Raw genomic sequence first — 21,450 nt, forward strand, 5'->3', positions numbered from 1 at the left:
TCCTGACCAAGTGTTGTTATTTTTTGGGTTGGTCTGAAATCCAAGATGGCCGCCATGGCAGCCATAGGTGAGGATGTCAAGGAAGGCGAGCCAACATAGTGTTGTTATTTTTTCGGCCTCGTAAAAACTTTGACATGGCAGCAATGGTGGCCATTTTGTAACATGATTGCGCAATCATGGTTTTCCTGAACAACACCTATTTCAAACTTCTTCTCAAATTCCACTGGTGGGATTCAGCCCTAACTTACCAGAAATGATCCTGAGATGGTCCTTACCAAGTGTTGTTATTTATCTGGTCGGCCAGAAATCCAAGATGGCTGCCATGGCAGCCATCTTGAAAAACACATTTTAAACTTCTCCAGTTCCACTGGTGCCATTGAGTTGGAAATTGGTGAGGATGTTAAGGAAGGAGGGCCAACAAAGTGTTGTTATTTTTCGGCCTCGTAAAATCATTGACTTGGCAGCCATGGCAGCCATTTTGTAACATGATTGTGCAATCATGGTTTTCCTGAACAATATCTATTTCAAACTTCTTCTCAAATTCCACCAGTGGGATTCAGCTCTAACTTACCAGAAATTATCCTTAGATGGTCCAGACCAAATGTTGTTATTTATTGGGTCGGTCAGAAATCCAAGATGGCCACCATGGCCAACAGTGCCACTATATACTTGCTACAGAGAATACATACTACAATAATATAAGGTTTTTAATTTAGAGTCAGATGACCGTTAAGGCCCCTGGTCCTCTTGTTTATTTATGGGTTGGAAGGGTTACTGTTTCGCATTTAATACCCATCTAGACAAAATCAATGACTGCAATAGCTCAGTTGATTAGAGAGTCAGACTAATTCAGTGATCTCTACACAGGGTAGTTTGTGTTTCTCTGGAAGCTGAGAAATGGCCTGGTCTGTGCTGTCATGGTTGTCTTTGAGCAAGAAACTTTACCCTTATTGCTCTGGATGGCATGCCACAGAGTCTCGGTTATTACTTGGTGAGGAGGTCACCAGCTACTACAAGGAGACCCGACTTCAAAATGACCCTGGCTGCTCAGGGAGTGATAGACCCCAAAAAAGAAAAGATTTAATCCAGTTAATGCCTTAATCTCAAAAGGAAAGCCAGGACAGTGGCAACATAACATGTAATAATATTACATGTTATACATAGAGAAAATCAAGCTGTGAAATAAACAATTTTTAACTATTTCAATAACTTTATTACGAAATGACTAGTCAAAGGATGTCTTTACATATTTTGTATTCTGTCAGAATAAATCTATGTATCTATGTATTAACAAGCATAAAGCATATCATATCTGTTCTTAACCTTTTTCAGCATACCGTAACTGGATGAACAGTCTAGGTGTTGATCCCTATGTACACAGATTGTACAGTGACTTGAGTAGCGGATTAGTCCTTTTTCAAATCTATGACTGTATCAGGAAAAAAACTGTTGATTGGAACAGAGTTCACAAAAAATTCAGCAAACTTAAAGGCAATTTTGAAAAACTAGGTAAGTCTGACACAGTCCACTGATAAATGGCAGAAAGTTTTTGTTTAAATGGTTTTCTTTTTTACATCCTATTAAAGGCTATTATAACCTTTTTTTCTATGATAAATCAACTTAGGCCTATTCCTGTAAAATGTCTTCACAAAAGGAAGTGTAACCCCCGGTGTGTCAAGTTGGCACCAACTACAGAAGTGATTAATTCAAATAGTACCATGTAATAAGCTGCATTTAGGTACTTTCCATAGTAGTTTTACACTGATGAACAATTATACATATGTCTATTGTACATTGTGCACTCATGTATTTTTGCTGATCAAAATGAAGAAAGAAAAATATTTCAAAATCCACATTTAATAAGGCTAGTTTCTTCATTTTCATACATCAAATAGGATGAAAAAGAAACCAAAAGGTAAAAATGATATACTGATGTAACTTACGTTTGAGGAATATTCTGACTTTTTACTTCCACAGAGAATTGCAATTACGTGGTGGAACTTGGAAATCAGTGTCGCTTTTCACTTGTGGGGATCGCAGGGGAAAATATTCACTCAGAAAATGAAACTTTGACACTTGGTAAGTGCTTCATGATTATTTGGATGCAAGTTTTGCATTTCATTTGTGAGATTTGTAATCTCTACCAAAATGATCATTCACCCCCATAGAAGTGAGACAGGGGAATCTCAACCCTCAGGGTAAGGTACTTAAGCTGCTAAACACTTGGCAAGCCTGGTGTTTGGTAACTTAAGAATCTTCCCCTTGGGTTAAGATTCCCCTATCTTACCCCCAAGGGGGTGAAGGACCTATTATTCTCCACACTATCCCTATCAATTTGAGATGAAATTGTGAACCTGAGACTAGAAATCAAAGGTGGGATGCTTGATTGGAATAATAGTTTTACTGACAGGCTATTTAATGCAATCAGATGCAGGATCAAAATGTTTATAAGATATTTTACTCTATGTTTCAGCCCTGGTGTGGCAGCTGATGCGTGCTTACACGCTGGCTGTACTCAATAAACTAAAGGACAGACAGGATGGTCAGATGATCGCTGATGCACAAATTATTGCTTGGGCAAACGAGAAGGTGAGAAAAATGTCAGGCTATGGTCATTTCCTCTTATAAAAATTTAGTGTCTTTTCTACAGATCATAGTTTAATCTATGTGGCTTGTTAAATCACCTGAGACAAAGTCTCAAGTGACCTATTCAAATTGCCTTTTGTTCATCGTCGTGTGTCCGTAAACAATTTACATTTTGACTTCATCTCAGATACCACTTAACCAGTTTTAAGATAATTTTGCAGAAACCTGCCATGGCCAAACGCCAACCAAAATTGTAAATTATGGTTCCCAGCCCCAGGGGACTGAGGGTCAGAGTAAAAAGGGTTAAATTGACTAAAATTTCAAAAATCTTCTGCTCAAGACCTTAATAAGGTTGATTCTAAAGCTCTTCTTAGATGGAGGATCTTAAGGTGCTTTACAAAAATTGTGACTTTCACGACCCAAGGGTCTTCTGTTTGCCACTAGGGAGAGGGTTAACTTTGCAAAAGCTGATATGGAGAAGTCACATTTTTATGTCCCTGCCAGGAAATGGGGGAGGGGGCATATAGTGTTACCCATGTTCATCCAGTCCTGATGCAGTGTTACAAACTAATCTCAGGAACTGCTGAGGTTTCCAGGTGTCAATTGGCAGCGGGGGCATTTATTTCTTACAGATATTTTGAAGTTGAGCATCGTTTGTTAAATTTCTCTTGGAATTCATTCTGACTTAAGTGTAAAGGATCAGCTTGGGATGAAAGTTTGATGGTATGTTAGCCCTGACTGACCCCCAGGGGCTGATGTGCTGGGCCAAAAAGGGTCAAATTGACAGAAATAGTTCAGAACTCGGGTGACCCTTATAGCATATAGACGTCTTGTTAATGTAATGTTCTGAATGATTGAGGGTTTTATTTTATTTTCAAATAAAAGATTATAACTCAATTATTTATATATAATTTGGTGACAGCCAGTCACAACTTGATATTTTTTATCCAAAATCAAAATATGTCTCTTTGTGTTTGTATCCTGTATGGAGTATAATGTTATATTTTATAAAGACTGCTTTGAGAATTCAAAGAACGAAAACTCAAAAAATGAAGATTCTTTAAACATACAGAACTGTTTTTAGTTTTAATTTCATTTAGAATATAAGGAATTTACTTCAAGATGCAATAGAGTATACACTTTTTCTCACAATAATCCATAAAAGAGCATCCATAATAGAGAAATATATGTAATTAACACCACTAAATGAAAAAAAGTATAGTAACAGCATTCTTAATGTAGTAATACCTTTTATTGCATTTTTGCCAGTGAAATATAGAGATTTATGAAACTAATAAAGCTTATATTTTCACTGTAGCGATGAGCAGTGAAAATATAAGATTTTGCAGTGAAAATATAAGTTTTCCGTTTTTGCCCAATCAGAGCGGACCTTTGTATTCACCTCATTGAAATTTGCCGATTTTTCCACTCGAAGCGGAGATAGATAAATTGGTTATTTTGCTGTATTTCTGAAATATTCTGACTAGTTTTTGACTAAATACTCACATGAACGTTAGCTAATCATGCACAGATTCTTTGATAACAGCAGAAAACGCTTACATTGCGCTGATCAGTCCTTTCAAAATGGCGCTGTCATGTTGACGTGGAGTAACGTCTCAAAGAGATGACGTCATTACTGATTCCCACACTTTTTGACTATTAATTTTTCGATGTTTTTAATTTTGTTTTTATGTTTATGAAATGCAATAAAAAGAAAAATTGAATGGTTTCCCGTTAAATATAACATACATTTCACCCGTATGACAGAATATTTCGATATTTTTCACTCGTGCTTCGCACTCGTGAAAATATCGATATTCTGTCAAACTCGTGAAATATATGTTATATTAAACGGGAAACCATTCAATATCCTCTATATATGACTAAAAGTTACACATAAAATATAGAGATGAGGCTATAATTTCAAAAGAATTTCTGTAGGTTGTAGTTACAATAACTATTCAGTTTTACAGATGAAATTAGAAGCTCAAACTTTTGGAGGTTGAAAAAAGCATAAAGCTTGTAACTTTTGGTATTGTATAAGATTACACATCTGACTTCTAAATACAATCAATCAGTATTACTCTATGTCAGAGATATAGCATCTTTAAGATTTAAATGTTTTAGATTAGCCAGTTTTGAGATTAAAATATACCTAATTAAAATTGGAAAATTTCTATGAATAGGATGCATGGTATATTAAAGTTTTGTATTACATTGTTTGTGACAGTTGGCAATGGAAGGTAAGGCAAGTAGAGTGGGGTCTTTCAAGGACAGAAAGCTCTCTGATGGAAAGATCATCCTAGACCTGATTGATGCTATCCAACCTGGTTCTGTCAAGTATAGCAACTTCCAAGATGGAAATACTGAAGAGGTTTGTAGATGAAAGATACTGATGAGATCTGTAGATGAGCGATAGCGATGGGGTCTGTAGATGAGAGATAATGATGGGATCTGTAGATGAGAGATAGCGATGAGGTTCAAAGAGACAGCATTGATTATGATTAAGTTCAAACATGAAACATTTCATTTTGAAACCACTGGGACAAGTTTTTTTTTTTTTTAATTTTACTATAAACCATTAGACAAATCACTAGTGAGGTGGATGTACACTGAAATGAGAACTGTTAGAAATTGTAATCAAATTAACAAGTCTTAAATTACACACTGTGATCATCTCTTTACTATTAATCAACTCTGATTTCATACAGTGCGTCCAAGTATTTTTGATGTAGATAACTCTAATAGGTCTGAAGACTTGTTTATTTAAATAGAAAACCGGTTTCGCTGTTGTTGGATGCATAAACAACATTCGATTTTATGGAATTCTTGATTAATACATGGAAAAGTAAAATCTTACATCCTCCCTTGTTCAGGAAAATTTAAGTAATTCTTGATTAATACATAAAAACGTAAAATCTTACATCTTCCCTGTTTCAGGAAAATTTAAGTAACGCCAAGTATGCCATCTCCTTGGCCCGGAAAATCGGTGCACGGGTATATGCATTGCCAGAGGACATTGTGGAATATAAACCGAAAATGATTCTAACAATATTTGCCTGTCTGATGGTGAGGGACCTTCAGGATTTGGACCAGAAGGCAGAATAAACAGGTCAGGTTAAGACCAGAAAGACATTTGAAAGCATGGTAGCCCTTTTTAACTCAAGACAACACCATTAAAATGCTACACTTGGACAATTCAACCTCAGAAGTCCAGGACTGGATATGTTGAGAACTCGGGGCTTCATAATCTCTCCATTTGATAGCTCTGCAGCAGCTAGACATGTAATTATTCATCTCCCAGAGAAAAAACTTAACAGCAGGAGTGTTTTATCGCGATTTTCCTTTTGATATGAAGTCAAGGTATCAACTTGGTGAAGGACATATATGGACATTTTATTTGTAAATGTTTTCTGAATTTGAGAATTTAGACAGAAAAAAAAATACTTCTTTAGTAAATGTTTCTACTTCCGAGATGAATTAAATGACTCACAATGCCTGAATATAGGTGAAAATGGCTATGAGTTTCCAAGACCAGTTTCTTTAGGTAGGGCATTGCAAGAATCCTAATTTTACAGTCCCACAAAATGCCTTGTTGTTTGACAATCCGTTACATGTGGTTTAGATTAGGTAAATTATTTTCAAGAAACAAAATATGTAATTGCAAAATCTGTATGTGAACATCTATATAACTCCATGTTGATCTTCAAACTATTGTCTGAACTGTAGTTTGAAACCATCTCAATATCTGAAAAACCAGATGGGTCAGATAAATTGGCTTCAACTTGGAGTTACCATTATATGTACCAGTATGGAAGTAGACACCAATGCTATTTGGTGTGAATGGTTGGTCTCTGGAAGATGTTTAACTGTATATCATATATCAGGCCATCAGTCTGCAAAGTGTAGCATGGGTTTCTCATGTCCTCATCAGGCGGAATATACTTTTTTTTATCAAAACCATTAAAAAATGGAAAAAAAAAAAAAAAAATCTTGAAATATTATTTCCATTGTGAATAATTTCATTTACAAATGAAAGTACAAGCTCTGAAAGATAGGAAAACATTTCATATTTATCTTGAAAACATTTTAAGAAATTGTTTTGATTTCATGTGTAGTACATATCATACCTTATCAAAATACCCATTCATGTAATATTACATTTAGATCATAGCTATACTTGAGTTAAAATCTAACTGTATATATATACATCAGGATGATTTTGTTACATTTTTTTTTTTGAAAAAATTAAATACAAATTTAGTATAGAACATAACCTGGACACAGTTTCTGTATTTTTGTTTGTTTTTGTTTTTGTTACACTTGAACCATACCACATATGAATAAGAACAATGAAGCGGATTCTTTACCGATCCGTGTGGACAAATAACTCTGTGATAGATATGTATAGCCACTATATCCGCTGTGTGTAACTGATTGTGTATATGGTAGACAGGCATTCAGTCTCTAGGATTGTTACTAATGTCCCTGTCTGTTGACTTGAGCATGTATGAGAGGCTGTTGAAACAGACATATCACCTCCACTTTTAGACTTGCTCAAGTCCATAGACATGAAAATAATTTAGACTGAAAGCAAGTCTCGATATTTACCTAATATCTCATTTTATAAGCCTACTATAAATAATCATATGAGTGGAAAAGGAGTGTGATGTTTCTACTACACTACCAGGTAGATGTTTATTGTTACAGATATTTGTACATTGTCAACATGCAAACTTTATCACTTTGTATAATGGACCAATTTTAAGTGAGAATGGATTTGTGATAAATACATGGACCAATTATAATACAATTTTGGACCAATTTCTGTTTTACTGTTTGGGTGCATGATATATATTTACATGTTGTTTTCCTCATCATTTAAATGTGTCAAAAATCAGTGAAATGAAATTTTGTCGACCAACGTTATGGGAATCTATATTTAAATGCTTTACTTATGTACATCAGATGGATTCAATGATATTCAAAGAACTCAATAAAGTTTTTTGATATTGTTAAGACTGAGAAAGAAAGCAGATATTGAATATCAAACAATTGTAGTATGTCAGTGTTCAGATATATAAAGCAGATAGTCCCAGCATTCTGATTGTATTTAAACGAAGACGAGTTTGATTTGACGGGCATTTTGTCTGACTTCGAATTACATCACCATTCTATGGTAGCAAACTCAATGTGTTTAGAATAATTTTTTTTTTTTTTTCACAAAACAGAAAAAAATTTAGATAAAAAGAAATGAATAAAACATGAAGATGCTTCATGATGGGATTTTATCCACTCTCCTTCCAGGTGTGATATTGTTACTGTTTATCCTTTTTCCGCAACGTCTCGATAGAATTTTTATGCCCTAATTCACTAAAAGGCCTGCCTACACATAACGGTACTCTGGTCTATATGCAGAAAGTAATGGGACTCGTACTACTTTGTAATTTAAAGAGAGGGGCCATGATATTGATCCAATATATTTTGAATTTTCATGTTTTCAGTATTTTATGCAAATAGTTATATTTCACATAAAATATAGTTTATACTTCCATAATCTGTTGATAAGTGCAAAATATTATTTTTATATGCTTGTTATCTTAATAGCTGATTTTCAATTTATCTTTACATATTTTCTTTTCCAAAGCTATTTTCGGCTGATCTTACGGCTTTGTTTTTTTTTTTTTTTTGTTGATATACTTTGAAGCTACATATCTTTCCTGTATTGAACTTTTTTTTGTTCATTGGTTCTGAATTTGGTATTAATTAAAAACTTTGGGCATCAAGGTTTGGTAATGATAACATTAACAGAGTTTGCCTGGTTTAATCTTGGTCTTTTGTGTTTGACTATTTCGGTCATTCTGTTCGGTGGAATATTTACGAAATTTGCTGTCTTTTGATTAACGCTATGTTTGTATTTAAAAATATTAGTTTTGCTGAAATATTTATCACAATATATAAATTTCAATTGGGCCCATTGTTGGTAAACAACAACCTGCTGATTAGATCATAATGTAATATGTGTTTATCCTGCTTCAGATTTTTATCATTCTTTCATATTAAACATTTTTACACATATTACGGGCCATGATTTTACATGGTTTTGCTAAAGTAGAATTTATTTGGAAATATGTTCCTAAGCTTTTCATTTTTCTTTATATTCCAACCATGGAATTATTTGAAAGTAAATACACTTACCTTGATAATTCATATTACAGGTCCATTTTGTAAACTATTGAGCTATATAATAATGAGTTATATGTTTTCAAGTGTAAAGTAAAACCTTTCTAATCTGACATCAACAAAATGTTAGTCAGATAACATAGAATGACGGACTACACAGGTCTTATTTTATAGTGTTCATCAAAATAGGACCATAGCATTATTTTGAGGATATCAGGATATGCTTGGGTTGGATAAGAAAAGTTTCACAACACTAACTGATGTTAAGGTGCTGGTACAAGTGTACATTTTTTTTTTATTATTTCTCATATGTTTCAGCATTGTCCCATCAAAACATCACTCCAGTAAATTCCATTGTTTCCATTTATCATTCTGTCTTGAATCTGAATGCGAGATTACATTTTAACAAACCTTTGATTCAAACTGTGGTTTATTATCATAATTGATAAAAGAATGGTTAAAAATGTTCTTGCTATATATATAAACTGTTAATTTAATTGTTTCTTAATTGTATTGCTGCTTCTCATCATATGAAAAAGTCCCCATATTGTTTGGTTACAGAGATAGAAATATGTATGTGATTTATGTGTGGAATGACAGAAAACAGATTAATAAGCAGGTAATTGTACAGATAAAATTTATATTAGTTTTATAATTTAACTGAAACAATAACCCTCATGAAATCTAATGGAATATGAAGACAGATGATCTTGTAAAAATATGAATATATTGAAAACAGGACATTTCTACAACTGCAGGATGTTCCCTATTTGCTGTTTTTTTTAATTCAAACTATGGATGAAAAATTGGGAAGTGGAAATGAAGCCATATTTATTAATATCTATTCAAATTATTTTTAAAAACATGTCTATTATTCTTTTTGCTTTTTTATGTATATTATGTATATACATTTATATAATATATATAATAAATAACACCAATGATTAGACTTATATACAAATAATATTCTTTATATAATGTTAAGTTTTCTCTATACACATGGACCAGCACACTAGGTGTGAATTTGAAGGTTTATATTATATATTTGTTTAATATGCAAGGAAAGAATGCTTATACTTTATTTTAAGATTGATTTGAATTATTCATAGTTATGTTTACACGAGTTAATGGACAATGTCCAGCTATATACCTATATATCTGTCTGTATGGTGTGGCTAGCCAGAGGGACGGGTGACCAGAAACTAGGTCAGATTGAAAAGACCCATGTAAGTAGTAAGTAATCTTTGATAAATAAAATTATATATTCAACAATTTTTGCGTCTGTTATTTTCATCATAATAGTGAAGTTTTGTCTTCAGTAATTAACCGATTTGACCTCACCTAACCTGGATTTGACCTATATTTGCATGACGAGCATTATCAAGATATTCTTCCAGAAAACAAGTCCCCCTACTCTTGCTAAAACAACAAATCTGGTCAACTGAAGGATCTTTAACCTGACTGAAATCATGAAATAGCTGTTCAATGAGAAAAACCTTAACATTTAAAATTATATTAATTCTGATACATGTACAGGATTTATCACCCAAAATCATTTGCGCCTGAGCACAAAATGTGTATTTGAGCATGAGTATGGTTTCATGAATATGGGCATTGGTTAGCCTGTTGCAAAAAGTTTTTCGGTTATTTTATAGAAGCTAAATTTGACCTTGTACTTTATACCAAATGATATTGATTTTTGACCTTGAACTTAGGATCTTGAAAAAAACCCTATTGTGCATCTGAATTTCACAATGTATCCCCATGTACAATTTCAGAAAGTTTGGCCCTCTCTAAACGGCTTAGACATTTCCAGTTTTATTTTTAGTAACAACAACTTTGACCTTGACCTTAGGAACTTTTCAAAATCCCTATTGTACATCATGATATGATAAATAATCTGTGGAAAACAAAGTGCTGATAGACAGATGAAGAGACATGATGATTGCTATAGGACACCGCGATGCGAGGCCATAAATAGCTCGCTCAGCCAAATGACAAGTGAGCTTATACCATGGTACAGTTTCAATTTTTCGATTTAAAACCACTTTAGTTTTGCTATGTTGTTTGGCTAGTAGGTTCTTCTAATGAAGACCAGCAAATTTTGAGGGAAATGACCTCGATATTCAAAGGTCAAATGTGTTAAACCACTCTGACGTCGCCTGATTAAAGGAAAGTCAGTTTCATATTTGGTTAGTGTCTTCTTGGGACGAAGCCAAACAAATCATCGAAAGGAAATCACAATCCTCATTCAGCGTTAAATAATACAAGATATTTGAATGTCTTCTTAGTAATCAAATGACAAAGACTATAAACAAGTTTGTTCAAATGAGTCACACCCGACACTTTCGGATCACAGGTGACATGTGTTAAAATCATGAAAAACATATCTTATAACTAATAAAAAAAAGCAATGGTTATTACTTTTGACCAGAAGCATGCTTGTACGAAGGGCTATACGTTCGTTCATATGATTGGTCGTGACCTGCTTTCAATATCGAAGCAGTAAACGTGTTTTTATTTTGTTTGTAAAAACAAGACACCCAGGCTTGTGCTATTTGACCTGTGACAAACCGAAATGAAGGTGTTTTGAATATGATGTCCAAATTATCACCTAGACCAGCTTTGAAAGTCATAATAGGAACATTTCCTTAAGTTCACCCTTTATCGGTAAACAAATTATATTACATCTAAATGAGATTATTTATCAATGCATTTGACTTGCAGGTCTAATGGACCTCTTGTTTTAATCTGAAGTCATATTCGAAAGAGATAATGGGCTTATTGTAACATACGAAATGATTCACCCCTAACGTATATTTGATCATATACACAATTATTTCAAATAAGGTGTAACAAAATTCCAAACCAAGATTCAGTTGCAAATACTTTAATCTGAATAGTAACATGATAATTTAGAAGAAACACTTCACAGTATTTCCAATCAATGTAAGTAAATGTGAGTACAATGAAGAAAACACACCTGATATATACAATACATCTACAATGTATATGATGAAGTTAATATGGAATCCGACAAAGAGTTTAATTACTTAAAAAAAAGACTTGCAGATGATTCTCGCCGTTAAGCACACTATAAATGTTGTTAGTGTAAAAGGGCTTTGTTATCTTCGAGAAAAGAAAAGTGAAAAATCTATTCCTTATACATGTAAGTGGAAAATGTAGAGGAAATTATAATACCTTACGAAGTAGGTACACAAAGAAATATAAGTTTTTGTTTCAATCTTCTATTGAAATCACGGAGAAACTTTTGCAAAACAACCATTACAGTATATTGATATTTTCCTCAATATGTATTAAAATAGTATGGCAGTAGATATAGATTTTCAATATTTCATCTGAATTGAAGATACGGGTCAATTTATTGTCCTTTGGGTCGACTTATAAACAAAGCAACTGTAAAACTTCTTTATTTCGAACTCTGATAACTTGAAACCCTGCTCATCTCGAAATTAAAATTCAGTTCAGTTAAAATTTTATATAGTCGGGATATCTCGAAGTTTTTTTCGATTACCTTACTTACGACATAACGGGGTTCGTCTATATATAGATTATCTATGCTTATTGGCAGGTGGAAGTTGAAATCTGCAACACCTACATGAAATATGCAAAAATGCATGTTAAATCTATTATCGAAGCACGTGATCTTTTCGCTAATCGTTTAAGTGAAAAGGACCAGAAATATTGCTGAAAATCGACTCGTATCCATCCTAAAAAAACAAAAACAACATCGGATTTCAGATGTTTGACTTGAAATATTCCATTACATATTCTACACCTGAGTAACAAACCGATTACTCGGAACATCTTTACAAATCAGAATAATAGATACATATTTCTTTGTAACGTCAGAATCATCGCTAGTGATAATTGTTCACATTCACATTTGGATCAGTAAGAACACAATTGCATATATATATATTATAAACAATTCTAAGTAAACAAATCATTTGGCATTATTTTTTCTTTCCCTTAAGTGTTTTGTATTGAATATTACCAGAAGATAACGAGGACTATATTAAAGGACAATAACATGTTTTGAATACCTGGCGCCGTAGCACACGATAAATAATGGGTGATAGATAGCATATTTACAATTGCATGTCAATGATGATTTACGGATAGAAATAGATTGCATTGTTCACAAAAAATAAGGAAATATTTGAGTGTAATATATTATGAATTAGGAAACAATTTTGAATGTATTGTGGTTAAACAAAATAGTTGCGAATTCCATATCAAAACAACAGGAAATGAAGAGGCAGTAGAAAGAACAAAGAACTTGATTTTTTCATATACTTCACAAGGTGATCCCGTGGTTGATAGGGGTGGGAGATAAATAATAACAATCAAACACGGGCCTTACCATGGACAGGGATATATCGACCCTGGTGTACGAGTTTGGCTAGCTAGCACTACTAGGACAGCCTCGTGCTAACTGGCCAAACTCTTTACACTCGAACTGAGATATCCCTGTTCATGGAACAGACCTATGTAATATTCTATTGATCCCACAAAACAGCACTGGGAATAGATTATCATAGAAACGTATTCGATGTAGATCAGTTATGTAAAGAAAATCTCCAAGAAATATAAAACTTCTACGTGATGTTGTTAATAAAAGTGAAATTATCAAAAGAATACCAACCTCATAGCATGTCCAGTTCTAATTAGATATAATGCCTTAGCATTATTAAGCAAGCAACAATACATACTGTATGTATATTATGCGGTATCAACTACGGAAAGAATCTAAGGAACCTTCCCTAGATTCTGTAACGCTTTCCTATAGACGGTTAAGGATCTTCTTTAAGTTAAGGAATATTACTAACACCAGCTCAGTTAGATTTCATATCATTATGGCGATTTGTCGTTGCCCCTAGAAAACTTGGTATTTTTCTCCTTGTATTTTTTTAAGGGTGTCCCCAAAATCTTAATGTTGTTCATAGTTTGTTATGAAGTTGGAATCGCGGTTTCGTTAAGCGGTCGGTATTCTCTTAATGACTTTATTAAGAATCCAAATATGCATGATACAGTACTATCACATGTAAGGTGTATATGTTAAGTAAGTTTATATTCTGGCCAGCCAGTGATGCAAACAGCAATACATGAATATACAGCAGTATAAAAAAAGGAAACCATGGCACGTTGTAAACTAGTAATTCATATGGAAGAATAGTAAAATGTCTACCATACCAGCATGATAATACTAAGACAATTATTTACCTGGACACATGTACAAAATTCAAAATATTTTGATTGTCACAACAGTTCACAACCATTGATCCTGTTTTATGATGATCTGTAGATAAAATAAATGTTTAAATGATCATTATGGAAACAACACATGTGATCCAACATTATGGCAAGATAGGTAACGTAACAAATATGCTCGAAATGTGTATTATACGGCATTGTTAAACAGTCAACAAAACACGTGTAATTCATCAACCTACAGAGCACGTGTATTACATATGCCTAACAAACACGTGTATTAGTATATTGTACTATGTATCTGCAAAAATATAAAACATTTACATACATTCGACAATTTTCCTAACTAACGAGGAAAATATTCCTTACTGATTAGGAAATCGATAACCCTGTCACTCTAAAATTTGCATATTTATTATATATTGCTTTATATGAATCATGTCACACATCACTCTCAGAATAAAAACTGCAGTGATATGTTTTTCTTTTACTTCCTCATTTTAACCATTTTTGTAAATGCTTATACTTCTATGAATATACATCTCAATTACAATGATGGAGTTTTCCTCACTCAGGACAACGTAACTCTCGGGTTGTCGATCATTACTGACAATTATATGAAGGAATTAAACAAGTAAGTTACCTTCTATTTTAGAAGATGAAAATGTTCTTTATCAAAATCGAATGTAATCACATTTATTAATCATATATTTCGGTTCAATTATTCAATTTTGTGTGTTCTTGGGTATCAAAATCGAACGTAATTCAATACTTTTTTTCAACAACGACGGCAAATAATACACCAAAGTCCACAAAAATGGACGCAAGTTCACGACAAAAACAAGTCTACACCAGGGTTTACAGTGAAACATGTTACAATACTCCCAACACACTGTACAGCAAGAATTTGGCAGGCGTATATGTGGATATGTTGTCGTGGTATCATAATTATAGTGGCAGTGTCGATACCAGCAGAGGATCTCAAAATAGGAACAGCCACTCCCATAGCGAATATTGTTGGAAAATAATTGTGATAGGGCAGTATAGAAAACAAACTTTTCATTCATTCATTAAATGATATTGCAATACAAATCATGAATATAATCACATTTATTAATCATATTATATTTCGGTTCAATTATTCAATTCTGTGTGTAGGTTAACGTCTTGGGTAGACACAAAATAAAGTAATATACAGTTGTATAAGATAGACTATACAATTGATAAGATGTGTAACATAGTATGATATATATTTTTGAAATATTTGTTTGCATGATATCTTATTTCATTGTTATATACAATGTATCTTAACGTTTGTGACATATAATACATGTAAAGAATATCTTTTGAAAAATTACAAAATTTCTCATAACAATAATGAATATATTTCTCATTAGTTTGTAACAATACATTATATATATACGCTTAACATCTTAGTAGGCATCCTTGTAACCATATTATATATATATATTTACATTAAGTCTTACAGAGCCGATCTGCTCCTGAAGAAAAGCCAGTTGACTCGGCATGCCATCAGGTTGGTTTAAAAACCTAGCTGTATAATTATGCAAAACCAAAACGCTGGTTGTTGCACCAAGATCGGCTGTGTGGTCAGTAGATTTATAAACGGTGTTTATGTATATTGCAAAATAATATTTACAATGCACAGTTAGTTTTACAAAAATCGTATCATGTAATGTTTTTACATACTGACAAATTTTATTTACAATAACTGAAGTGAAGTGCGTTGAAAATCTATCACAAAAAGATGGCAACCAAGAAATAAATGATTTGAATGAAATCTCCGTATTAGAAAAATACTGAATGTGTCCTAACATCAGAACGAATGTTGAATATTGAATGTGCCCTAATCAGAACGAATGTTGAATATTGAATTTCATTCAATCCTGTTGTCCTGCTGATATGTGGCAGTATGGATTTTTCTCCTGCGTTGCTGTAACATTGCCCTCAATGTCTTCCCCGCGTTAGCGAAGTCATCCGAGTAGGAGGAACCTGCGAATGGAAACAAGGGGCATAAGCACGTGCGCGATATGATCAGTAGATACTTCTACAGAAATAAAGTCACATCAGTATAACAGCAGCATTAGGTATAAATCTATTACAGAATTACTGAATAAAAAATATGCTTATTTATGATCTGTGAAAGCAACAGATGTAGCGTAAAAACGTAAATATTTCTACTCAAGGATGGATAATACCTCCACCAAAGTGTTTTTGTATTTCAATCTAGTTCGTTCAGTTTCAGAAAGAATTATTTATTACTGATTTCATTAATCATCGGCTTCAAGTTCCCGGTCATCATAAATAGCGTTATTCATCTACACAGATATACAGATACAGAAAACACGTTATTAACATTATTTATGAATCACAAGATTTCAATATCATTTTTCGATAGTATTGTTTCCATAGAAACTCATTCATTAAATTCTTGTGCATCAGGTACTATTAATCCTATATCCTATATATAGATAATGTAAAAGGCCGTCTGTCACAGGTGTAGTATATATAACAAAATCAATGCTCTTGTCAATGACAGAAGCGACGAGATACCTCGTTTAGATCAGGCTATTTGAAATTAGAAAATGTTGTTGGTTAAAATGACGTATCGAATCAATTACACCGTGACATGAAATGCAAACACAATGGATAAATATTCAGCGTGACGCTTGCGTATGATATAAATATAAATAATATCGTGTGAGTAAATTCAATTAGGGTAAACGATGATCAGTTACAGTAAGTTACTTGTCAAGCATATTCATGAAATAATATTTGCTCTGAGGTTCACATCAATGAGGGGGTCATGGACAGCTTATTAAGTAAAGAAACAGCAAATAATGGTCACGCATGCAGTGTCAACGAGTGAAAAGATAAAGCATGCAACTGAAAACAGACAAATTGTGAAAGAGTTAATTTAGAATATCATATACTGCACTACTCGCCACCAAGAGCGACAGTCACTCTATTAACACGACGGACAATGAAGTGAAAACAAAGGGTATTACTTAAGGGGATTTTTTTTTCAGAATTATTCGCCAAGGCGATATCATAAAAATAAAGGTATACACATGCTTTAAGGCCATCGATATTGTTTTCTTGATATATCACGACAAATCCAAAGGTTTTTATGCGAAACCTGTGGATGACAAGAAACTGCTACTAAATCCTGACTTTGTATACCCTAAACCTTTTCAAAACCAATCACCTCTTGATATCAAACAAAATGACGATGTATGGAATCGATCCTTCTTTATCATAGTAATAAACAACTTCCCAGTACCGATTCCTATGAATTCCAAATAGATTTTGTATCTGGAATGGTTAAAATACAATTGTATACAAACCCTCTTTAAACCGATCAAATGTTTTATGCATGCTGCATGATCGGTTTAGATAAGTTTCACTATACTACTAAAGTTTGTTTCAAGAATACTTGTAGTAGTTGTTATTTGTTAAATCAAGAATACTTGTAGTAGTTGTTATTTGTTAAACCACGATGACATGTCAAGTATCTAAGTAATATTTGCAAGAAAAGATTTATATATTCCTTCGTTTTCGAAAATACAACGAAACAAAATCAAAAGGTTAAGTTTCAAATTGTCATACAAGCAAATTCGGTATTACCACACTATGACAGTTTCACCAATAATCTGTTAACTGTGATGTTACTTGTGATAAATAATAAGTTTAGTCACGACCAACAATACTGAGACAGATGTACTAACACTAGACCTGCAGCATAATTAGCTGTTATGAATTGGTGCAGAGACAAAAAAGTATTTCAGTTATTGATTACTAATTTGGGTATTTGACAGAATGATTAATTCTCTCCAAAATGTAATTTCATCATGGACTAATACCTTTAATAAAATATCAATTGTAAACGTAATTACTCCTGCCAAATAATAATATTTGTTAGTAATGTACATGTATATAGTATTTAGCTGCAATATAAAGAAGTAATATACTAAATCATGCATTTTAAACACAATGTATATGGATGGAACAAATTACTCAAATCTACAATAACAGAACCAATAATTCTTTACTCCCTTATCAGACAAATCACTTTCTGGTGGAACGAAACTGTGTCAAATCATTCAAAATGATGATGATATATACTTTTTAATTTGGATTTACAAATGTAATTGAAAATAAATTTAATGCAAATTACAGGAGGAGAAATTAATTACGGTTCCGCTATATACTTTTTGTAGATAAAGCTTGACAGGGCACTCTATAGATTGTGTACAATTGAGTTAGGTCACATACTAGCTAGTGTTCAGATGGTGTTAAGGGGTAAGGTCATGGCGAACAGAAAATACATGTACAATATATATTACCATTGCCATTAAGGAACTCAATATGTGTCCAGCATATTTTCAAAATCTGTTTGTATTTTCTCCAAAACTGTTGAGAAATCCATGAAATATTGTTAAAATATCAGATAAAACAAAATGATTCATTTCACAGGTAGCTGACAATCTACATGTTTGCGAATACATGTATTACTGAAAATGCTGTACTCAAGATTATATATTAGAGTAAACGTCACAGAGGTCCAAATTATGGGTTGTTTTCAAATTTCATGCAACTGGCCAGCAACACACTCCTACAAACTTTTTCTATCATATTACAGATTTTGAACTTGTTCTCTTAACCCGGATTTGACCTTGATTTGTATTGCGGATGTCGCTGATGAAGCAGAAGATGCTTACTCTTCCGAAGCACTTGATCATATCTCTTCCTATTTTGTGGTCGTTTAATCGATTTTGGGTCTGATCGATTGTTTGGTTATTATCCACATGTGTTATGTATTCTTTATTGTTTTCGTCCATTAAACATTGAAATCAACAGCGCACAGATGTTTGTTTCAATATGTATGCAGCTGTGCAGTTTGATTTACAACAATATTTTTTTGTTCTTAATGAGCACCTTAAATTGCATACACATCACCGACTGTTAACTAGGCTGTTCTGTAAGACTAGGTATTGGCATCAATTTAGAAATTGATTTTACGATTAATTACTGACAGAAATAAATTCAAGTACGTGTATCATAACAAATAATATCCCGGTCATTTTGTTTTTCGTGACAGTGAAAAAATAATTTATCAGTTCAATTCAAATTAACCTTGGACAATGATATGCTAATCATTTGACTTCTACCAATTCATTAGCTTCACTTTAGTGACGTTTGTATTACTGTATAGTATTTAATATAGGGGGGTTTCATTTCTCGGTCAATAAATAACGCGCAAAAATAAATATCCATGGATATACAAACAAACATATAGTGTTTACTACAGAATTTGTATGTGGAGTGGTAGCACAAAATCTAACAACATGTCCGACAGGGACAACCGCGAGATAATAGCCCCGTGAAAATATACAGCTGTACAGTATGTAAGTATTGCGTTCGTTCTCTCTCAACTACCATTCAACAAAAGTATGGACCTATGTGCTGTATACAGAAGGAACCTCGTTAGACCGTGCCATTCAATTTTGAATTCAATCCAAATACTGAAAACGTACATAGCATATATATCATAATATTACATGTATTGTTGATGCACCAATTCGGCTTTGCATCTATTATTTGATAATAAACAAAAACATGGGTGTTTGAAAAATGTACGTTTTCAGAAATAATTAGCCTCCAGTAATTTGAGTCTTTGGTGTCCGGTAACAACACAGTTAGTTGTGGTCTAGACCAACGAAATTCCTATTTAAGTGAAACATTTAACAATGCACAATCAAGGGTGCATAGCCGGTGTACATATATAAAGCGTAGAAACTGGACCGGGTATATATGCTTACTTTATTTTCTATAACAAAGCTCTAGATAAATCAAAAGGCTGAAATGAAGAGACGTGTATGATATTCATAAAATATATATATATGATACCATGTAGTGTTATTTTATAACGCTAAGTCAATGTATTCATAAACAGTTTTATAATGTCGACCAACACGATAACTTGTTTAAAACACGATAGCAAAGATTTGACAATAGTCTCCATTAGTATCACGTGGTTTTGCGACTATAATTATGAATAATTGATCTTACTTCGAAAATGCTTCTATTTCTCCATTTCTCACAAAAAAGGGTTTTAGATTATTTTTAAAGAATCTTTGTATCTATATGCAAAATATAGATTAATCCGTCATCTAAGAGCAGATTAAGATTAATTCTATACCTAGATCCATTTGGAATTTCTGGAATTTTATGTGGAGAAAGTAAAATGTTTAAAAAAAAAAAGAATACCGTGATATCTGAGGTTTGAGAACAATCTTAGAAGATTGATACAGGTATATTGGTTATTGGTGGTACATAACGTAGAACACATCTTGGAAACTTTCTACTGATAGTATCCTGTTTTAGCTAGCTATACGTTTATGATAAATTAGAATCGAGTAATAATACATATTGTCAGGCTTCGGCAAGCTCCATTTGAAGTCTAGCTCTGAATGCAGTGTACAATAAGGGACACTTACTGTCAGAATCTTCTTCACTGTAATCAGGGGATTCGGGGGCGAACGAAGGAGGAGAGCCAATGTGTGCGGATGTCGACGTCTCCGCCTTCTTCTTCCTGTCCTCTAGGATTTTCCTAAGCTCTGAACCACCTCTCGTGCCATACTGTAGAATACGGCACCAAACATTGACATTATTGACCAACAATAGAAACTCGTCCTCTCCCTCCGCTAATACACACGAAATGCGTGGTATATACCAGCAACAAAACATTTCAAGTAGTATGATAAATTCTATTTACAAGTGCATTATTTAATTTTCTCACAACCTTTAAAAAATGCAAGACACATTTCTATCTTTGCTATTGATACGATTGTTTCAGTTTTTGTATAAAATCTAATCATTATAGCTAAATTATCTTATTTTTTCTTTGGGGATAATGCGTATGTTCAAAATGTCAAATCCTTGAGAAGGAATATTTAGAGACCTCTTGAAAGGCTTACCCGTTAACATGACCTTACTGCTGGACTAGTTAGATTTTTAAAAGTATGAACTATTTAAAAGTTTTACTAATTTACGTCTATCAGACATATTTCTAGACATCTCCATATCATATATTTATGATGTCTTATCCGTGACAGATATCGACGGATAACATTGACAACAGGAGGTTTCCAGAGATGCAGGCGGGTGCAAACAATGGGTAATTTTTAGTCCAGCGTCTTGATTTGCTTGCGAACTATTCTATTTTTGTGTGCAATATAAAATCAGATGTGTGCGACACTCGTCGATATGCCTGGTAGTTCTGTTCTATCGATCTGGTTACCATTTTGAGGGTGTTACATAACCGGGATTTGGCCTGACATTGTATGGCAAGTGTCGTCGATGACGCAGAGGACGCTTACTCTACCGAAACACCTGGTCTTATTCTCTTTTTACTTTTTAAAT

The 21,450-nt window shown here is 33.2% G+C and overlaps 2 protein-coding genes across 2 annotated transcripts in view; one reads left to right on the plus strand and one right to left on the minus strand.

Moving 5' to 3' along the window:
* Window positions 1–10,041, plus strand: part of LOC117336279 (plastin-1-like) — a 37,177-nt gene extending 27,136 nt beyond the window's left edge. Inside the window, exons 9-13 of the mRNA XM_033896760.1 lie at window positions 1,333–1,509; window positions 1,978–2,079; window positions 2,474–2,589; window positions 4,817–4,960; window positions 5,527–10,041. Of these exons, the coding sequence (XP_033752651.1) occupies window positions 1,333–1,509; window positions 1,978–2,079; window positions 2,474–2,589; window positions 4,817–4,960; window positions 5,527–5,694 (707 nt within the window). The 3' untranslated portion in view covers window positions 5,695–10,041. The remainder of the gene's footprint in view (window positions 1–1,332; window positions 1,510–1,977; window positions 2,080–2,473; window positions 2,590–4,816; window positions 4,961–5,526) is intronic.
* Window positions 10,042–11,643: 1,602 nt separating this feature from the next.
* The window catches only part of LOC117336605 (epidermal growth factor receptor kinase substrate 8-like protein 1), a 70,139-nt gene continuing 60,332 nt past the window's right edge, over window positions 11,644–21,450 (minus strand). The window contains exons 26-29 of the mRNA XM_033897216.1: window positions 20,526–20,667; window positions 20,296–20,303; window positions 18,372–18,438; window positions 11,644–16,017 (exon numbers count right to left, since the gene is read on the minus strand). Coding sequence (XP_033753107.1) covers window positions 15,902–16,017; window positions 18,372–18,438; window positions 20,296–20,303; window positions 20,526–20,667 — 333 coding nt within the window. The 3' untranslated portion in view covers window positions 11,644–15,901. The remainder of the gene's footprint in view (window positions 16,018–18,371; window positions 18,439–20,295; window positions 20,304–20,525; window positions 20,668–21,450) is intronic.

This window comes from Pecten maximus, chromosome 10, assembly GCF_902652985.1.
Source record: "Pecten maximus chromosome 10, xPecMax1.1, whole genome shotgun sequence".
NCBI classification, from domain to species: domain Eukaryota; kingdom Metazoa; phylum Mollusca; class Bivalvia; order Pectinida; family Pectinidae; genus Pecten; species Pecten maximus.